The sequence below is a fragment of the Gossypium hirsutum genome, chromosome A05 (genome assembly GCF_007990345.1).
Source record: "Gossypium hirsutum isolate 1008001.06 chromosome A05, Gossypium_hirsutum_v2.1, whole genome shotgun sequence".
Taxonomy (NCBI): Eukaryota; Viridiplantae; Streptophyta; class Magnoliopsida; order Malvales; family Malvaceae; genus Gossypium; species Gossypium hirsutum.
Genome location: NC_053428.1, coordinates 25448205 through 25463519, shown reverse-complemented (window position 1 = coordinate 25463519; position 15315 = coordinate 25448205). Strand labels below are relative to the sequence as shown.

Here is a 15315-nt window from a genome sequence, read left to right as displayed (position 1 = left end):
TCGAGTATTCCGAAAATTTTCCATAATTTTTTTAACTCAATTTAACCCCTTTATAAACATCTAACCTTCCCTGCAATTTTCAAACCGCAATCAATTTGCAACCAATATAACAAACCATACATTTCCACACTCAAACATACCTAATTATGCCTACAACATTAATTTAACAATTTATCTACTTGATCACTCATAAATAATTTTTTAATTGAACTAATAATTTCATTCATTTTCCATTTTAGTTTCATTCCATATTTTACCAAATATGCCACACTAATTCATTTCATACTTATAACCCATATTAGACATCATTTTACAACCAAAGTTTCAAGACTTAAGTACATAATTTATACAATACCTAAGTACATGCCACTTTTACCAAAAGAGGGATTAGATCACCAAATTGTCTCTGAAGTCGGGATTGATCTGGATGCTTGTAACACCCCAAACTCGGCCTAGACGTTATGGCCGAATCTGGCAATATCACATGGAATGGATTTTGAAGCTGAACTCCTTAAGTTAAACCATTCTGGTTAGGTAAGCTTTATTTAAATTGAAAGAATCACGCACCAGATGTTTTGTTTCAAACTTTTCCTTTTTAAGCAAAAGCTATTGTAATCAATTAATTTAGAAAAAATCGTTTTTGTTTACGAAATCCTTATTTTTAGGAAAATCGTGTTTGTTGAATTGCAGTTTAAATAACCATAAAACAATGTAAAGTTTCGAAATAGAAACCACACAGTCCAAGTCCAGAATTACATCAAAACCCAACCAAGTAATAAATTTGAAAATTTATATAATAGGGTGAATTACGTGTGACCATCGTAGAGTTTGGGCCTTAGCCCACTCGGATGCCGAATCAGATATATATAATAGGGCCTTAGCCCAATCAGATATAGAATCAGAAATATATTAGGGCCTCAGTCCTATCAAATATAGAATGCAGATCAGAATATTAGAATCCTACCCACTAGCCTCTACACACCATCTCCGTCCTACCCTACACACTATGTGAGGATATAATCAACCCACTCATCCCTGCATACCATGCTGTACTGAAATACGACACATAAACAGAATAATGCAGTTGAGCTGCCAGATAATAGGCTTAGAGCGTTTCAGACATTTCCTCCGAAATATCATCAACCCTCTCCGATGCAATGTAACATGCCAAATATGACATGCAAATAACCGATCATACATTCAGTTCAGTATATATACCATGCTTAGTCAAACACTATATAATCAGATTACTTAAATAGGGGTTTAAGTAACGCTTATCGATCCTACAGTAGGTCCACAGTCAACTTGGGCAACCCGTGCAACATTATAGATCATTTCAGAAAAATGGGCTCACACGCCTATTTGGCCTGCCCGTATGGGCCCACAAGCTCGTGCGGCCCATACGACCCAAATTGGCCTTGGCCATGTGGATCACATAGCCTGGCCCAGAATTTTACACGTCCGTGTGGTTTACCCGTGTGGGCTCACATGCTCATGTGGCCCATACGGCTCAAACCAGTATAGCCTGTGTCTCGCACACGGCCTGCCTGGCCATCACACGGCCGTGGCCAGTGTGTACGGCCTGGCCTCGTCGATCACACGCCCGGGTTAGGGAACACGGCCTACCTCACGGCCGTGTGGCTTCAACAGAATGGTTTTTAGCTTTTGTCGAAACTCGTTTTCTGTGTTTCTGGGTACACACTTGTATCATTTTCGACGCGTAAGCACTTCTAAGCATTCAGGAACCTTCACTTTGGTGGCAGCGTATCTACATCGCTTCTACGTTAATCGATACACTCTAGCCCTTAACCAACAATGCACAAAAGAGCAACAGAGAAGACGAAGACTAGAGGTCGGCAATAAAAATTAAAATAGTAGATGGGAGCGGCAGCAAAAGAAAAGTGGCTTGGGAATAGAGAAGGGAGAAATTTAAAATTTCCAAATGTGAGACTTGAACCCAATACCTCAAACACACCCTAGAACACTTAACCACTAAAGTAGATACACATTTGTGTCAATTAATTTCAGAAACACATACAGATATTTTTGTGCTCCAAAATCACATATGCCGGAATAAAAGAAATTTGGGGCGTTACAACTCTACCATCTAAAAGAAAATTTCGCCTTCAAAATTTTACCTGATCAGAAAAGGTGAGGATACTGATGACGCATCGAGTCTTCCGACTCATAAATGGCCTCCTCAGTGCTATGATTCCGCCACAACACTTTCACTAAGGGGATAAGCTTTCTTCGCAGAACTTTAATGTCGTGATTTAGAATCTAGACCGGCTCCTCTTCGAACCTTAGATCTGGTCTAACCTCAATGTCCTCCACCGAAAGAATATGTGTGGGATCAGAGCGATAGCGTCTCATCATCGAGACGTGAAAAACATCATGAATGCGATCTAACTCCAGAGGTAGTTCTAATTGATAGTGACCGGTCCCACTTGTTTCAGAATTCGGTAAGGCCTAATAAACCTATGGCTCAACTTGCCCTTACAGCCGAACCTCAAAACCTTCTTTCATGGCGAGTCATTTAGGAATACAAAGTTCCCTAGAAAATATTCGATATCACGTCTCTTTATATCGGCATAAGACTTCTGTCTGTCAGAAGCTGCCTTCAGATGTTCCCTAATTAATCGAACCTTCTCCTCAGTCTCAGAGATTAACTCGGGACCTAGAATCTGATGTTCACCCAACTCACTCCAACACAAGGGAATGTGACACTTACGACCATACAGAGCCTCGAAAAGTGCCATCTGAATACTTGCCTGGAATTTGTTATTATAGGCGAACTCAGCTAACGGTAGATAGTCCTCCTAACTTCCTCGAAAATCAATCACGCAGCTCCTCAATTTGTCCTTCGGTATCAGAATTATCCTCTTAGATTGACCATCAGTATGAGGATGGAACTCAGTACTGACGTCTAATCACGAACCTAAGGCCTCATACAATTTCCCTCAAAATCGAGACCTGAAGCGAGGATTCCTATTAAAGATGATCGAAACTAGTACCTCATGCAGTCGCACTATTTCAGAAATGTTGAGCTTTGTCAAATTTTGAAGAGAAAAGTCTATCCTGACTGGGATGAAGTGAGCAGACTTGATCAATCGATCTATGATGACCCACATCGAATCGTTCATAGTGGGTGTCAAGGGTAACCCACTAACAAAGTCCATCGTTACACGTTCCCATTTCTATAACGGAATCTTAACTGGTTGCAGCAAACCCGAAGGTAATTGATGCTCAATCTTAACCTGCTGACAATTCAAACATTGAGTAACAAAGTCAGTAACTTCACGCTTTAACCCTGGCTGCCAGTGCAACTCTCGAAGATCTTGGTACATCTTTTTTCTGCCAGGATGCATAGCATAGGGGCTATTATGCGCCTCCCTCAGAATCGACTGTTTACCTCGTATTTGTTCAATCCATGTTGGTTTAACCTGAAGTTTTGCCAATAGACTCCCATCGTCGAAAAGGCTGAGTCGAGTGAACATCGTTTTCAGATCTGTCATAGCCTTATAGCTCAACGCATTTGCCACCACATTGTCCTTGCCTAGATGGTACTCAATGGTACAATCATAATCTTTAAGCAACTCCACCCACCTACGTTGCCTACGATTTAACTCCTTCTGAGTGAAGAGATACTTGAGGCTCTTATAATCAGTGTAGATAGTACAAATCTTACTGTACAGGTAGTGCCTCCAAATTTTCAAAGCGAAGACTACAGCAGCCAATCCCAAATCATGCATAGAATAGTTCGCTTTGTAAGTTTTGAGCTGACGAGATGCATACGCTACCATTTTACATCCTGCATCAATTCACGCCCTAAGCCGATGTATGAAGCATCACTGTGAATCACGAAGTCCTTATCGGGCTCAGGCTGTGTTAAAACAAGAGCCTGAGTCAGAATAATCTTGAGCTTCTCAAAGCTTTCTTATTGCAAATCAACTAGTTAAATGGCATACCCTTACGTAGCAGCTTAGTTAATGGTGCGACGATTAGTGAAAGCCTCTCTACAAACCGTCGATAATACTTGCCAATCTCAGAAAACTGCGGATCCCAGATACAGTCTTAGGTTGCTTCTAATCCAAGACAGCCTTAATCTTTCGAGGATTGACTCTAATCCCCTCTGCAGAAACCACATGGCCCAAAAACGTTACTTCACGTAACCATAACTCACATTTACTGAACTTAGCATACAATTGTTTCTCTCACAGAATCTGTAGAACCACCCTGAGATGTTCATCTTACTCATCCTTGGTCTTCGAATACAGTAATATATCATCAATAAATATCACTACGAACCGATCCAGATAGGGCTGGAACACTCGGTTCATCAAGTTCATAAATGCCGCTGGTGCATTAGTCAATCCAAAGGGCATAACTAGGAACTCATAATGTCCATAACGAGTCCTAAATGCCATCTTATGCACATTGGCCTCCTTAACTCTCAATTGATGATATCCTAAATATAGATCAATCTTGGAGAACACAGAGGCTCCTTTGAACTTGTCGAACAGATCATCTATCCTCGGTAAGGGGTATTTATTCTTGATGGTCAGCTTATTCAGTTGCCGGTAGTCGATACACATACGCATGGGTCCATCCTTCTTTTTCACAAACAGCACTGGTGCTCCCCATGAAAACACACTAGGGCGGATAAACCCATGATCCAGTAACTCTTGAATCTGAGCCTTAAGCTCCATAAGCTCATTCAGTGCCATTCTATAAGAGGCGATGGACACCGGAGCTGTACTAGAAAGGAGCTCAATCTCAAACTCTACTTCACAGTTCGAAGGTAACCCAGGTAGTTCCTCAAGAAAAATATCCGGAAAGTCCTTAACCATCCTGACATTTTTAACCGAAGAATCCACCGAATAAAAAACACTGATGTAGGCCAGATACACCTCACATCTCTTACGTACCAACTTTTCTGCCCTTAAACCAGAAATCACATTCGTTAAGTAGTTCCGGCGCTCCCTAATTACGACTACCTCATCGTCCCCCTCGATTCTCAAAATAACCCTCTTAGACGCAAGTCTAGACTCAGTTGGTGCTTAACCAACCGATCCATCCTCAGAATCAAGTCGAACTCCCCAAACGGAAGCTCCATCACATCAGCCAGAAATATTGTCCCTTGAACCTCCAACGGAACGTCTCTATATAGCCTACTAACCCAGATAGATTGCCCTATAGGACTTACAACAATCACCTTACTAGGAGTATTCTCAACCGTAATCCCCAAAGTTTTCGACATAGTGCTAACAATATAAGAGTGTGTAGAACCTATCTGTTAGTGTAAGATAAGGTACATTATAAATTAAAAATGTACCTGTAATGACGTCTGGAGCATCTCGGTCCTCTCGGCAATGAGTAGCATAAACAAGAGTAGACTGCCTTACCTCAGTATGTCCAGCACCTCTGCTTGGTGCTCTCTGCCCAATGCTCATGCCGTTACCACCCCTGGCCTAATCATGGCCCCTAGGTGGCTGCTGAACTACCCTCAGTAGTTGTGCATTACTAGAACCTCCAGCTTGCATTTAATTAGTCCTCAACGGACATTCTCTAACACGATACTAAGTAGACCCACATCTCAAACACGCCCCAATAGTCCTCCAACACTCGTCCGGATGGCGTCTAGCACAATGCTCACGAAGAAAAATCCAGTAGGTGCAACAAGGGCCCCAACTCTCACTGGCCCATCAGGTCTGGCCTTTTTCTTAGTCCTCATCACCGAACTCGAGGGCTCCGAAGCCCTTTTGTTTTTACCCCTTCTCGCGATCCCTGTTCTGGCGCTCCGCGCACTAACATCCTCAGCAATCTTAGACTTTTCAACTAGAACAGCAAACTCACGTTCCCTTTGCGGAGCTATCAACACATTTAGGTTATTCCTAAGGCCGTTTTCAACATGGACACACCTGTCATATTCAGACGCCACCATGCCTAGTACATAACGGCTCAGTTTCAAAAATTCGGCCTCATACTCGGCCACTGATTGATCACCCTGGATGAGATTTAAGAATTTACATCTCCTAGCGTCGATATAGTTTACCTTCACATATTTACCATAGAAGAGCATCTTATAGAAATCACATGATAGACATTCGGGTTGAGTGCCCTCCTTAACGGTTAGCCACCATTGATATGATTCATCAGAAGCAAAGAAATAGCCTCTTTCAATTTCTGTTCAAGGGTAAAATCTAGATCATTCATGATTCTTTCAGTGGCCTCCATCTAGTACTCGACCACGTTAGGGGTGACTCCAGTGACACCCCTAAATAACTCAGCCCCATTGGACCAAAGTCAGCCCGTAACTGACCCTCAGCCCTCAGATCTAACATTGGGCCCTGCGACCCTCTCCAAAATCCTGAGCATAGCCTGGGACAATGCATCGTCCCCAGCCATGCGATCACGAGACCCAGTCTCAGTAGCAGGTGATGCAGGTGTCTCACTCGTGTCCAAATTCGATATATTATCCATGGAAGAGGACTCAGCGCTAGCCCCTCTACGGCCTCTACCTCAGCCTCTAGTACCACATCCGTGGATACCTCATGCATTTATTGTCTAATCGAGTTTATCTGTATTACAAACTTTTAGATTAGTGATAGTTTTAGTACTTATTAACAGATGTTTTGTGTAAAAAAGTATCAGAAGTTTAGAGTTTGTTTTCGTAGGTCGCAGTCTCCCTACAGTTTTCAATACGATTTACTACCTATAATAGTTTCAGAATATACTATCTACAGTATTACAAAATAAACAGTACAAATTTCAGAAAACTTATAGGATCGACACCGGAGTCTCTGTAAACAATACACTTAACCAGAATATTTGAAAATATTTGGAAAAAATTCTTTTAAAAACAATTTTAAAACCCAAAATTCACAGCCAAGTTTTGAAACTAGCTTTTATACCACTAAATGTAACACCCCAAACCAAGCTTAGACGTTATGGCCGAATCTGACAATATCACATGGAATGGATTTTGAAATCGAACTCCTTAAGTTAAACCATTCCGGTTAGGTAACCTTTATTTAAATTGAAAGAATCACGCACCAGATGTTTTGTTTCAAACTTGTCATTTTTAAGCGGAAGCTGTTGTAATCAATTAATTTAGGAAAAATCATTTTTGTTTACAAAATCCTTAGTTTTAGGAAAATGGTGTGTGTTAAGTTACAGTTTAAATAACCATAAAACAATATAACGTTCCGAAATAGAAACCAAACAGTCAAAGTCCAAAATTACATCAAAAGCCAACCAAGTAATAAATTTGAAAATTTGAAAAAAAACAGTCTAAGATTTTATGTGTGGCCACCGTAGTGTCTTCCGCTGCATCGATCCGTCAAGCCTGGGGATTACCTGGATAGATTAAACAGAAAAAGGGTGAGTTTCGCAACTCAGTATGTGGTGTGAACAAATCGCGATAAGTTTTATAGTTTATGAATGTCCCTTCTTGGAAACTAACTATTATCATAACAAAGGCAAGTGCACCTTATCGAACTGTAGTATAGCTTATGGCAAGACCGGGATGTCGAACCCAAAGGACCTAAAAGTACTAGTATTAACTTTCTTTTTATTATCTAGCCTAAAAATAAAGGTGTTTGTTTTATTTAAACTAATTACTAAACTAAGAATGCACAGAAAGTAAATTGGGGAAATAACTTTTGGGAAAACTGAATGATTTGGACAATACCAGGGGAAAAATCCACCTAAAATTCACTTGTTATTGACTCTGAATTAGACGATTTATTCATTTAAGTTGATCCATAGAAATTCCTAATTTATATTATTATCTCTCTCGAGACTAACAATGTCTAACCCTAGGTTGATTAATTGAAATCTCTTTCTAATTAAAACCCCTAGTGTTTCATTAACTCGATCTATGGATTCTTTTATTAGGTTTCACCCTAATCCGGCAAAATTATGTCACCCTATGTCTAGGCGTGCAATCAACTCCGCTCAATTATACTAGATCTACTCTTAGACAGTGACTTTTACTCCTCTGAATAAGCACATCAATACTTGAATCAATATTCTGGAATATTAAAACAAGAATTAAGAACACATAATGAAGAACAAATCAAATATTTATCATATAATTCAGAAAATAATAACAAGATCTGTCTTAGGTTTCATTCCCCTTAGGTATTTGGGTGGTTTAGTTCATAAGTGTGAAGGAGAACATCTCAGAAGAATAACAATAACAAAACATAAAGAAAACCCCAAAAAAACTCCTGAAGGAAATTGAAGGGAGATCTTCAGTCTTGAAGGATAATTCGGCTTCTAAGATGGATCAATCAGCTTTCTTCGAGTAATTCATTGCCTCCTACTCCGTGTGTTTTTTTAGGTGCCTCCTGGGGTGTTTATATAGGGTTTAGAATGCTTCAAAACCTTTCAGAGTAGCCTTTTCTGAATAGGACTAGACTTGGGCTCGATAGGGACACGCCCGTGTGACACGCTCATGTGCGATTGCTTCAAACCATGTTTTGAGTCAGTTAAATTGACACGGGCATGTGGTCTATCCGTGTATGGAAGTTCAAGCCGTGTTGATTTCCCACATTGGCCCATTTTCTTCGTTTTCAGCCTGTTTTTTGCTCTTTTTACTCTCCTATGCTCACCTAAGTATAAAACATGAAATTAAAGGATTAGGAGCATCAAGTTCCATAAAGCCAATGATAATTCATCCAAAAATATGCTAAGCATGGGATAAAAATATGTATAAATTACGGTTTATCAAATGCCATTACACTTAAGCGTTTGCTTGTCCTCAAGAAAAATCCTCAACTCACAATCAAAATAAATTCTTCTCAACTTATAATTCTCATCAATAGTATCTAAAAATAATCCATAAGTAATCATACATTGAAAATTTAACTTGGTTTCAAAGTTTCAAACACTCCAAGTTGAGCATTTTATCACGAAAACATAGGTGCCTCCCCTCATCTAAGTAATCACCTTTGATTCAAAATATCACAGAGTTTCACATCCTCAATAAAGATTCAATCAAATCACTCGAGCTGTTTAAGGACAAGAAATTTAGCACTCAACAGTCACTATGAAAATTTATTACCATAGGCTTGCGTGAAAATCAAATCTCCACAACTATATATTGAGATGATTCATCAATCAAAAGGTCTTTAGAGGGTTGTAACGTGGCTTTGGTTAGGGGGTGTGGTCACAAGCTGAAAGGAAAAGTTAGAATCGAGATTGAATTGAAAAATTACCTAACTAGAAAAATAACTAATCATCAATTGGATACATGTGAGCTTCTTCTCAGAATATGGAATTAAACACTTAAGCTCAAAAACAAAGAATTGCTACTAATATAAATGTATGTATTGTAATTTAAAATTTTTTTTAAGAACAAATCAAATAACATTGGCTAACTATCAAAGATAAAACATAGCTAAGCAAATTATTCAAATCAAATCTCAAAAAAAAGAAAAAAAATAGGGATCAAATTAATTTAAGGGATTTCAATAATAATGGTTTATGGGTTAATATTGAGGGTAAATCAATGAATGGTTTGTTGGGCTCAAGGGGGTTCACTAAAGGTTACTTATGAAGGTAGGCTTTAATGGAGTGAGTGGGTTAAACCCAAGTGCCTTTATTATCTTGACATATCAATCAAAGGTGTGGTCTTGACATGCATAATCAAGCAAGTTCTAGAATAACAATTCAATATTGACGCACTCATAGCAATAATAAAAGTGAGCATGAAAGAAATAATATATGCTTTAAAGGCTCAAGATCTCACAAAAATACAAAAATAATGTTTTTTTGATGTTAAACCTGTGAATTTCAACTCAAGATAATACCTAAACTTGGGGGGAGCAACCTAAAAATTTTAATTCTCAAAAATCAACTTATCATGCTTGATTCTCTAATTCCTTAAGTTTTGAACAATCAATGCATAAATGCCTATGTTTTAATTGAAGATTTATCAATAAAAATCATAAATTAATCAAAATTCATTCTCATAATGATATGAGAAGATTATTTGAGAACAAGACAAAATTCAGGGATTTTTTTGATAATGATATAAATAACCCCCCACACTTAAGATGTACATTGTCCTAAATGTACAAAATTAGACTTACTGAAAAATATAGGTATAAGATCATAAGATAGGGAGAGAAGTGAAACTTTCTAAATGTTAAATGGAATCCTTGAATTGGATTCATGGAGAGTAGTCGGCTAAGGCAAGTGTGAGATTGGAGGAGGATACTTCGGTGGTGGTAGAGGTTCGTTAGTCCACCAGTCCTGCGCCAAAAGAATATTATATCTGGTGGTAGCTATGGTCGTGGTCTAGCAGGACATGGTAGTCGTCGAGAACCTTTTCTAGTGGAGTTGTAAATTCCTAAGTAATAGTGAGTTTTGGAGCTCTTTATAACTGCGATAAAATCAATAACTCTTTAGGAAATATAAAGTAGCATGATTACTCTTAAAGAAATGGCCGAAAATATAAATTGTTTAATATAAATTATAAAACCTAAGGATGTAGTAGAAATAAAATTAAAGAAAAATAAAATAAAAAATAGTTTTAAAACGATAAAAATTAAAACATAAAAATAATAAATAAAATTCTTTAAACATCTTTATCGCTGGATGGTTCGCGAGGTGGGGGCGACGATGAGATATGAAGGTGCTGACAAATCTGATGTAGAGTTACATCAATATGATCAAAGCGCTAAAAACATTGCTGCTCGAATCAAGTGAGGCGCTTAGAGATGTCAGAGAGTGAAGCCGTCGTATGAACTGGATGATGAATAGGTGGTGGCTGAGATGGTGGATCCTCGTGGGGTGGTGGGACATCATCAGTAATATCTTTTGGGTCCTCTTGCTCGGCTGACTGGATGAGGCAGTACTGGGGAGGATGAAATCCACGTCGTCGCTCGATCATCCTTATATGGAGCATACTTGAGATGCCCTGTGGGGACATCTGACCGGTGAGGGTGAGAAAGGATGCTTGTACCGCCGTGTTGAGGAGACCAAAGTACCACTCCAGGCGAGTCACATAAGGGCCGATGGAAATGACTCCTTTCCTATGATGCTCCGTCTGATGGCGAATGGCGAAGGCAATGAAATAGGTAAGGCCGAACACGTACCCATGCGCCATGCTCCATAGAAAATAGGCGTTGTTAGTGTTGACGACACTGGTGCTCTCTTGCCGTCCTATCAGGGTGTGGGCTAGGATGGCGTGTATGTATAGTAGAGATGGGGCGAAAGCCGATGCTTTAGAGTGACTAGGGTCATAGGTGGCTGAAGCAAGAACGAGGGCCCTCCAGCAGTTTGAAGGAGAGTTGTAGATGTGGCGATGGAGGCTGGCGAAGTCGTCGTCGTCCATGAACTCCTCTGTATATTGTCCCAGTGCGACTCCGAACTCAGGCACACTCAGCTGGCGAACTAAACCGCCGAGATAGGACTAGACCGTTCCAGGATCATCGAACTCTGTTATAAGAACTTAAAGGTAGAAGGTCGAGCAGAGTTCGAGTGTGAGCTCGAGGTACGTCGACTCGATGATCTCGAAGAAAAGCCCCCACGGGTCAGTCGTCAGGAGAGCCCGGACTACGTCAGCCAGTTGGATCTTCTCTAAAGTAGTCCAGTCAATGAAACGACCCACACCTAAGGGTCAAGCCCGTAATATCTAGAAAAGTTCCTCTTATAGTCTCGGTAGAAATTGGAGGAATGGGTGCCTGTTTGGCAGTGGGACCCGAGTAGGATGCTGCTCATTTTCGTTTCTTTGAGGCGGGGCGACAGTCTTCTTGCCTTTTCGGTTCGTCATGGTATCTGCAATAAAAAGACGAAGTTATAAGAATAATCCCCAAGAATTGCATGTAAAAGTATGCATGCATGTTAAAACTATACAAAAATACTTCGTAGGGGTTACTGACTAAAGGGAAAATCTACTGAAAATAACTAAGTCTTAATAGATATATCAATTTATTATTAGCATTAAGAATACAAGAATAGTGCTAACGAAATACCTAGTGCATATGGTAATGATAATATGGAATATGATATGAAATCTATAGAAACACAATGATGAATGTATCATAATGCATCAACTAAAATGGCAAGTTTCTAAATAAAAACAAAGAGTATAAGCATGATTATCATAAAAAACATTAAAATAAACAAGAAATAACAGTAAATAACAAGAGAATAGAGAGAAAAGAATGGACAAATGCAATAGTGCTTGGTGGAGGAGTGATGTTATCGGCCACGAACATGGGCAATGAGGTTGTGTAGTGTGCAAGGGTGAGAAGGGGGATGAAGGAGAGGAAAATAGGAGAAAAATAGAAGGAGAAAGAGAAAGGAGTGGCCGGTTTTTGGGTTTTTGGGTTGGTGGTGGGAGAGGGCATTTCAACGGCTAGGGTTAGGGTTTTTGGGGAAAGGGACGATGAATAGTGAGGGGTTTATATAGATATTGGGGAACACAGCCGCGAGGCATGCCCATATGCCCTTTTTCAGCTTGTGTGTTTGTGACTTTCAAATTTGGGCCGTCTAAAATTTGGCCCACGCCCATGTTCTTTGGGCATGTTGATGCACACGGCCGTGTCGCACAGCCGTATTCTGCTTTGTTCGCTTCTCCCACGCCTGTGAATGTATGCACACACCCATGTTGTTTTAACAGTCTTCACCACGGGTAGTGAGCACGGACGTGTCGCACGCCCGTGTTAATTTTTAAGTTTCAACCACGGCTTCTAGAAACAGACGTGTCACACGCTCGTGTTGTTTTGACAGTTTCGTCCACGGCCATGTCGCACGGTCGTGGTAATGTATCGAATCTCGTGTTGGAGAAAAGTTTTGCTCTGTTTTCATACGACCGTATCATCCGACCGTGTCGTTGCCCGTGGTATGAGCATGGCCTAAGGCACACCCGTGTGCCTGGCCTTATGGTTTCTGGAAAACCTGTGTTCAAATACTCAGTTAGTAATTTAAATGTTAAAAACTAAAATTTAAAGAAGTTAACACCGTTAGTTCTCGGGTTGCCTCCCGAGAAGCGCTTATTTATAGTCTAAGCTCGACTTACATCTAAGCTACCAATTAAACAAGGAATCGTAAAAATCCCCGGATCTTTCAATTTGTTGGCCAGCTTATTTTGCAGAATGGCTAAGCAAATTGCATTCATCTCCACATGCGACGCTTCATTCAACTTCCACTTATTTACTAAAAGCTCCTTTAAAAATTTAACTGCGTTTGGCATCTGCGAAAGAGCTTCAATAAATGATAAGTTAATATGCAATTTCTTACCTCGGTTCTGGTTCAGGTTCGACTAACCCTTCCTCGTCTTGAATGGTAATCGCATTGAGTTGTTCCCTTAGTTTAAATTCAGTGATACTCGGCAGGCTACTTTGCGGTCGTTTAGAAATTAGTTAAGTGAGTTTTCCTATCTGAGTTTCAAGCCCTTGGATCGATGCTTGTTGATTCTTAAGTGCTGTTTCGGTATTCTGAAAGCGATTTTCTGACACCGAGATAAACTTTGTTAGCATCTCCTCAAGGTTCGGCTTCTTTTCCTGTTGGTAAGGTAGTTATTGAAAACCCGGAGGATGTTGTTGCCTTTGATTCCCTTGACTACCCTACGATAAGTTGGGATGGTTCCTCTTATTCTGAGGTCTAGAGTTATTGTTACCCATATATTGAACTTGTTCCTCCTCGGTTTGGGGTTGAAGGATTGATATTCTGTGTGTACTCCTCTTCCATTTGAATCGTATCTCATCATTGGATGTACCTGAGTAGAACCATATAAAGCGTTAATCTTTTTATTTAAAAGTTCTACCTGGTTAGATAGCATAGTAACCGCGTCGAGGTTGAAAACACCGGCTGATTTTGTCGGTTTTGTTCTCATGACTTGCCACTGATAGTTATTCAGTGACATCTCTTCAATAAATTCGTAAGCCACTTCAGGTGTTTTGTTATTGATAGTCCCACCAGCAACTGCGTCGATAAGTTGCATTGTTGAGGGGTCTACACCGTTGTAAAATGTTTAAACCTGCAACCATAAAGGTAACCCATGGTGAGGGCACCTTCTCAATAGATCCTTGTAGCTCTTCCATGCATCATAGAGTGTTTCTAGATCCATCTGCACAAAAGAAGAGATATCATTCCTCAATTTAGCCATTTTAGCCGGCGGAAAATATTTAAGTAAAAATTTTTCGATCATTTGTTCCCAAGTAGTGATTGACCCTCGTGGTAACGATTGCAACCACTATTTAGCTTTGTTCCTCAACGAAAAGGGAAATAACCGAAAGCGAGTGGCATCATCAGAGACGCCATTGATTTTAAAAGTGTCGCAGAATTCCAGAAAATTTGCCAAATGAATGTTTGGGTCCTCGTCTTGCAAACCATCAAACTGAACAAACTGTTGTATCATTTGAATCATGTTAGGTTTCAGTTCAAAATTATTTGCAGCAACAGCAGGCCTAACTATACTTGACTCAGTTCCTGTTAAAGTAGGTTTAGCATAATCATACATAGTGCGTGGAGCAGGATTCTGATTTACTGGATCAGCAGCAATTGCAGGAGGTAGCGGGTTTTCCTGATTTTCAGCCATCTCTTCGGTTGTGGTGGAAATATCGTCCTTTTGCTCTTCCTCTGTGTATCTTAGGCTTCCTCTTATTTCTCTTCGATTTCTGCGAGCTGTGCGATCGATCTCACTATAAAAAAGTAATGGTCCTGACAGGTTTCTTCTAGTCATAATCTATAAAAACCTGCTAGAAGGAAAAAAAATTTAGAAAGAAAAATCAAAATAAAATTTAAATTGCAATAAAATAAATGGCTAAAATAATAAAACTTAAGTGTTCCTAATATCTTAGTTCCCCGGCAACGGCGCCAAAAACTTGGTATGAACAAATCGCGATAAGTTTTATAATTTATGAATGTCAGTTCTTGGAAACTAACTATTATCATGACAAAGACAAGCACACCTTATCGAACAGTAGTATAGCTTATGGCAAGACCGGGATGTCGAACCCAAATGAACTAAAAGTACTAGTATTAACTTTCTTTTTATTATCTAGCCTAAAAATAAAGGGTTTTGTTTTATTTAAACTAATTACTAAACTAAGAATGCACAAAAAGTAAATTGGGGAAATAACTTTTGGGAAAACTAAATGATTTGGACAATACCCAAGGGAAAAATCAACCTAGACTTCACTTGTTATTGACTCTGAATTAGACAATTTATTCATTTGAGTTGATCCGTAGAAATCCCTAATTTATATTATTATCTCTCTCGAGACTAACAATGTCTAACCCTAGGTTGATTAATTGAAATCTCTTTCTAATTAAAACCCCTGGTGTTGCATTAAC

The 15315-nt window shown here is 39.5% G+C and overlaps 1 protein-coding gene and 1 non-coding gene across 2 annotated transcripts; one reads left to right on the top strand and one right to left on the bottom strand.

Moving 5' to 3' along the window:
• Positions 1-3197: 3197 nt before the first annotated feature.
• Positions 3198-5453, bottom strand: LOC121228894 (uncharacterized). The gene is made up of 4 exons (XM_041111911.1): positions 5336-5453; positions 5070-5289; positions 4598-4851; positions 3198-3556 (listed from the first exon to the last, which is right to left on the bottom strand). The coding sequence occupies exons 1-4, from the start codon at positions 5451-5453 to the stop codon at positions 3198-3200; spliced, it is 951 nt and encodes a 316-aa protein (XP_040967845.1).
• Positions 5454-14012: 8559 nt separating this feature from the next.
• Positions 14013-14119, top strand: LOC121229748 (small nucleolar RNA R71). Its single transcript, XR_005927703.1, has one exon. It is a non-coding gene; the product is annotated as a small nucleolar RNA R71 (small nucleolar RNA).
• The last annotated feature ends 1196 nt before the right edge of the window (positions 14120-15315 follow it).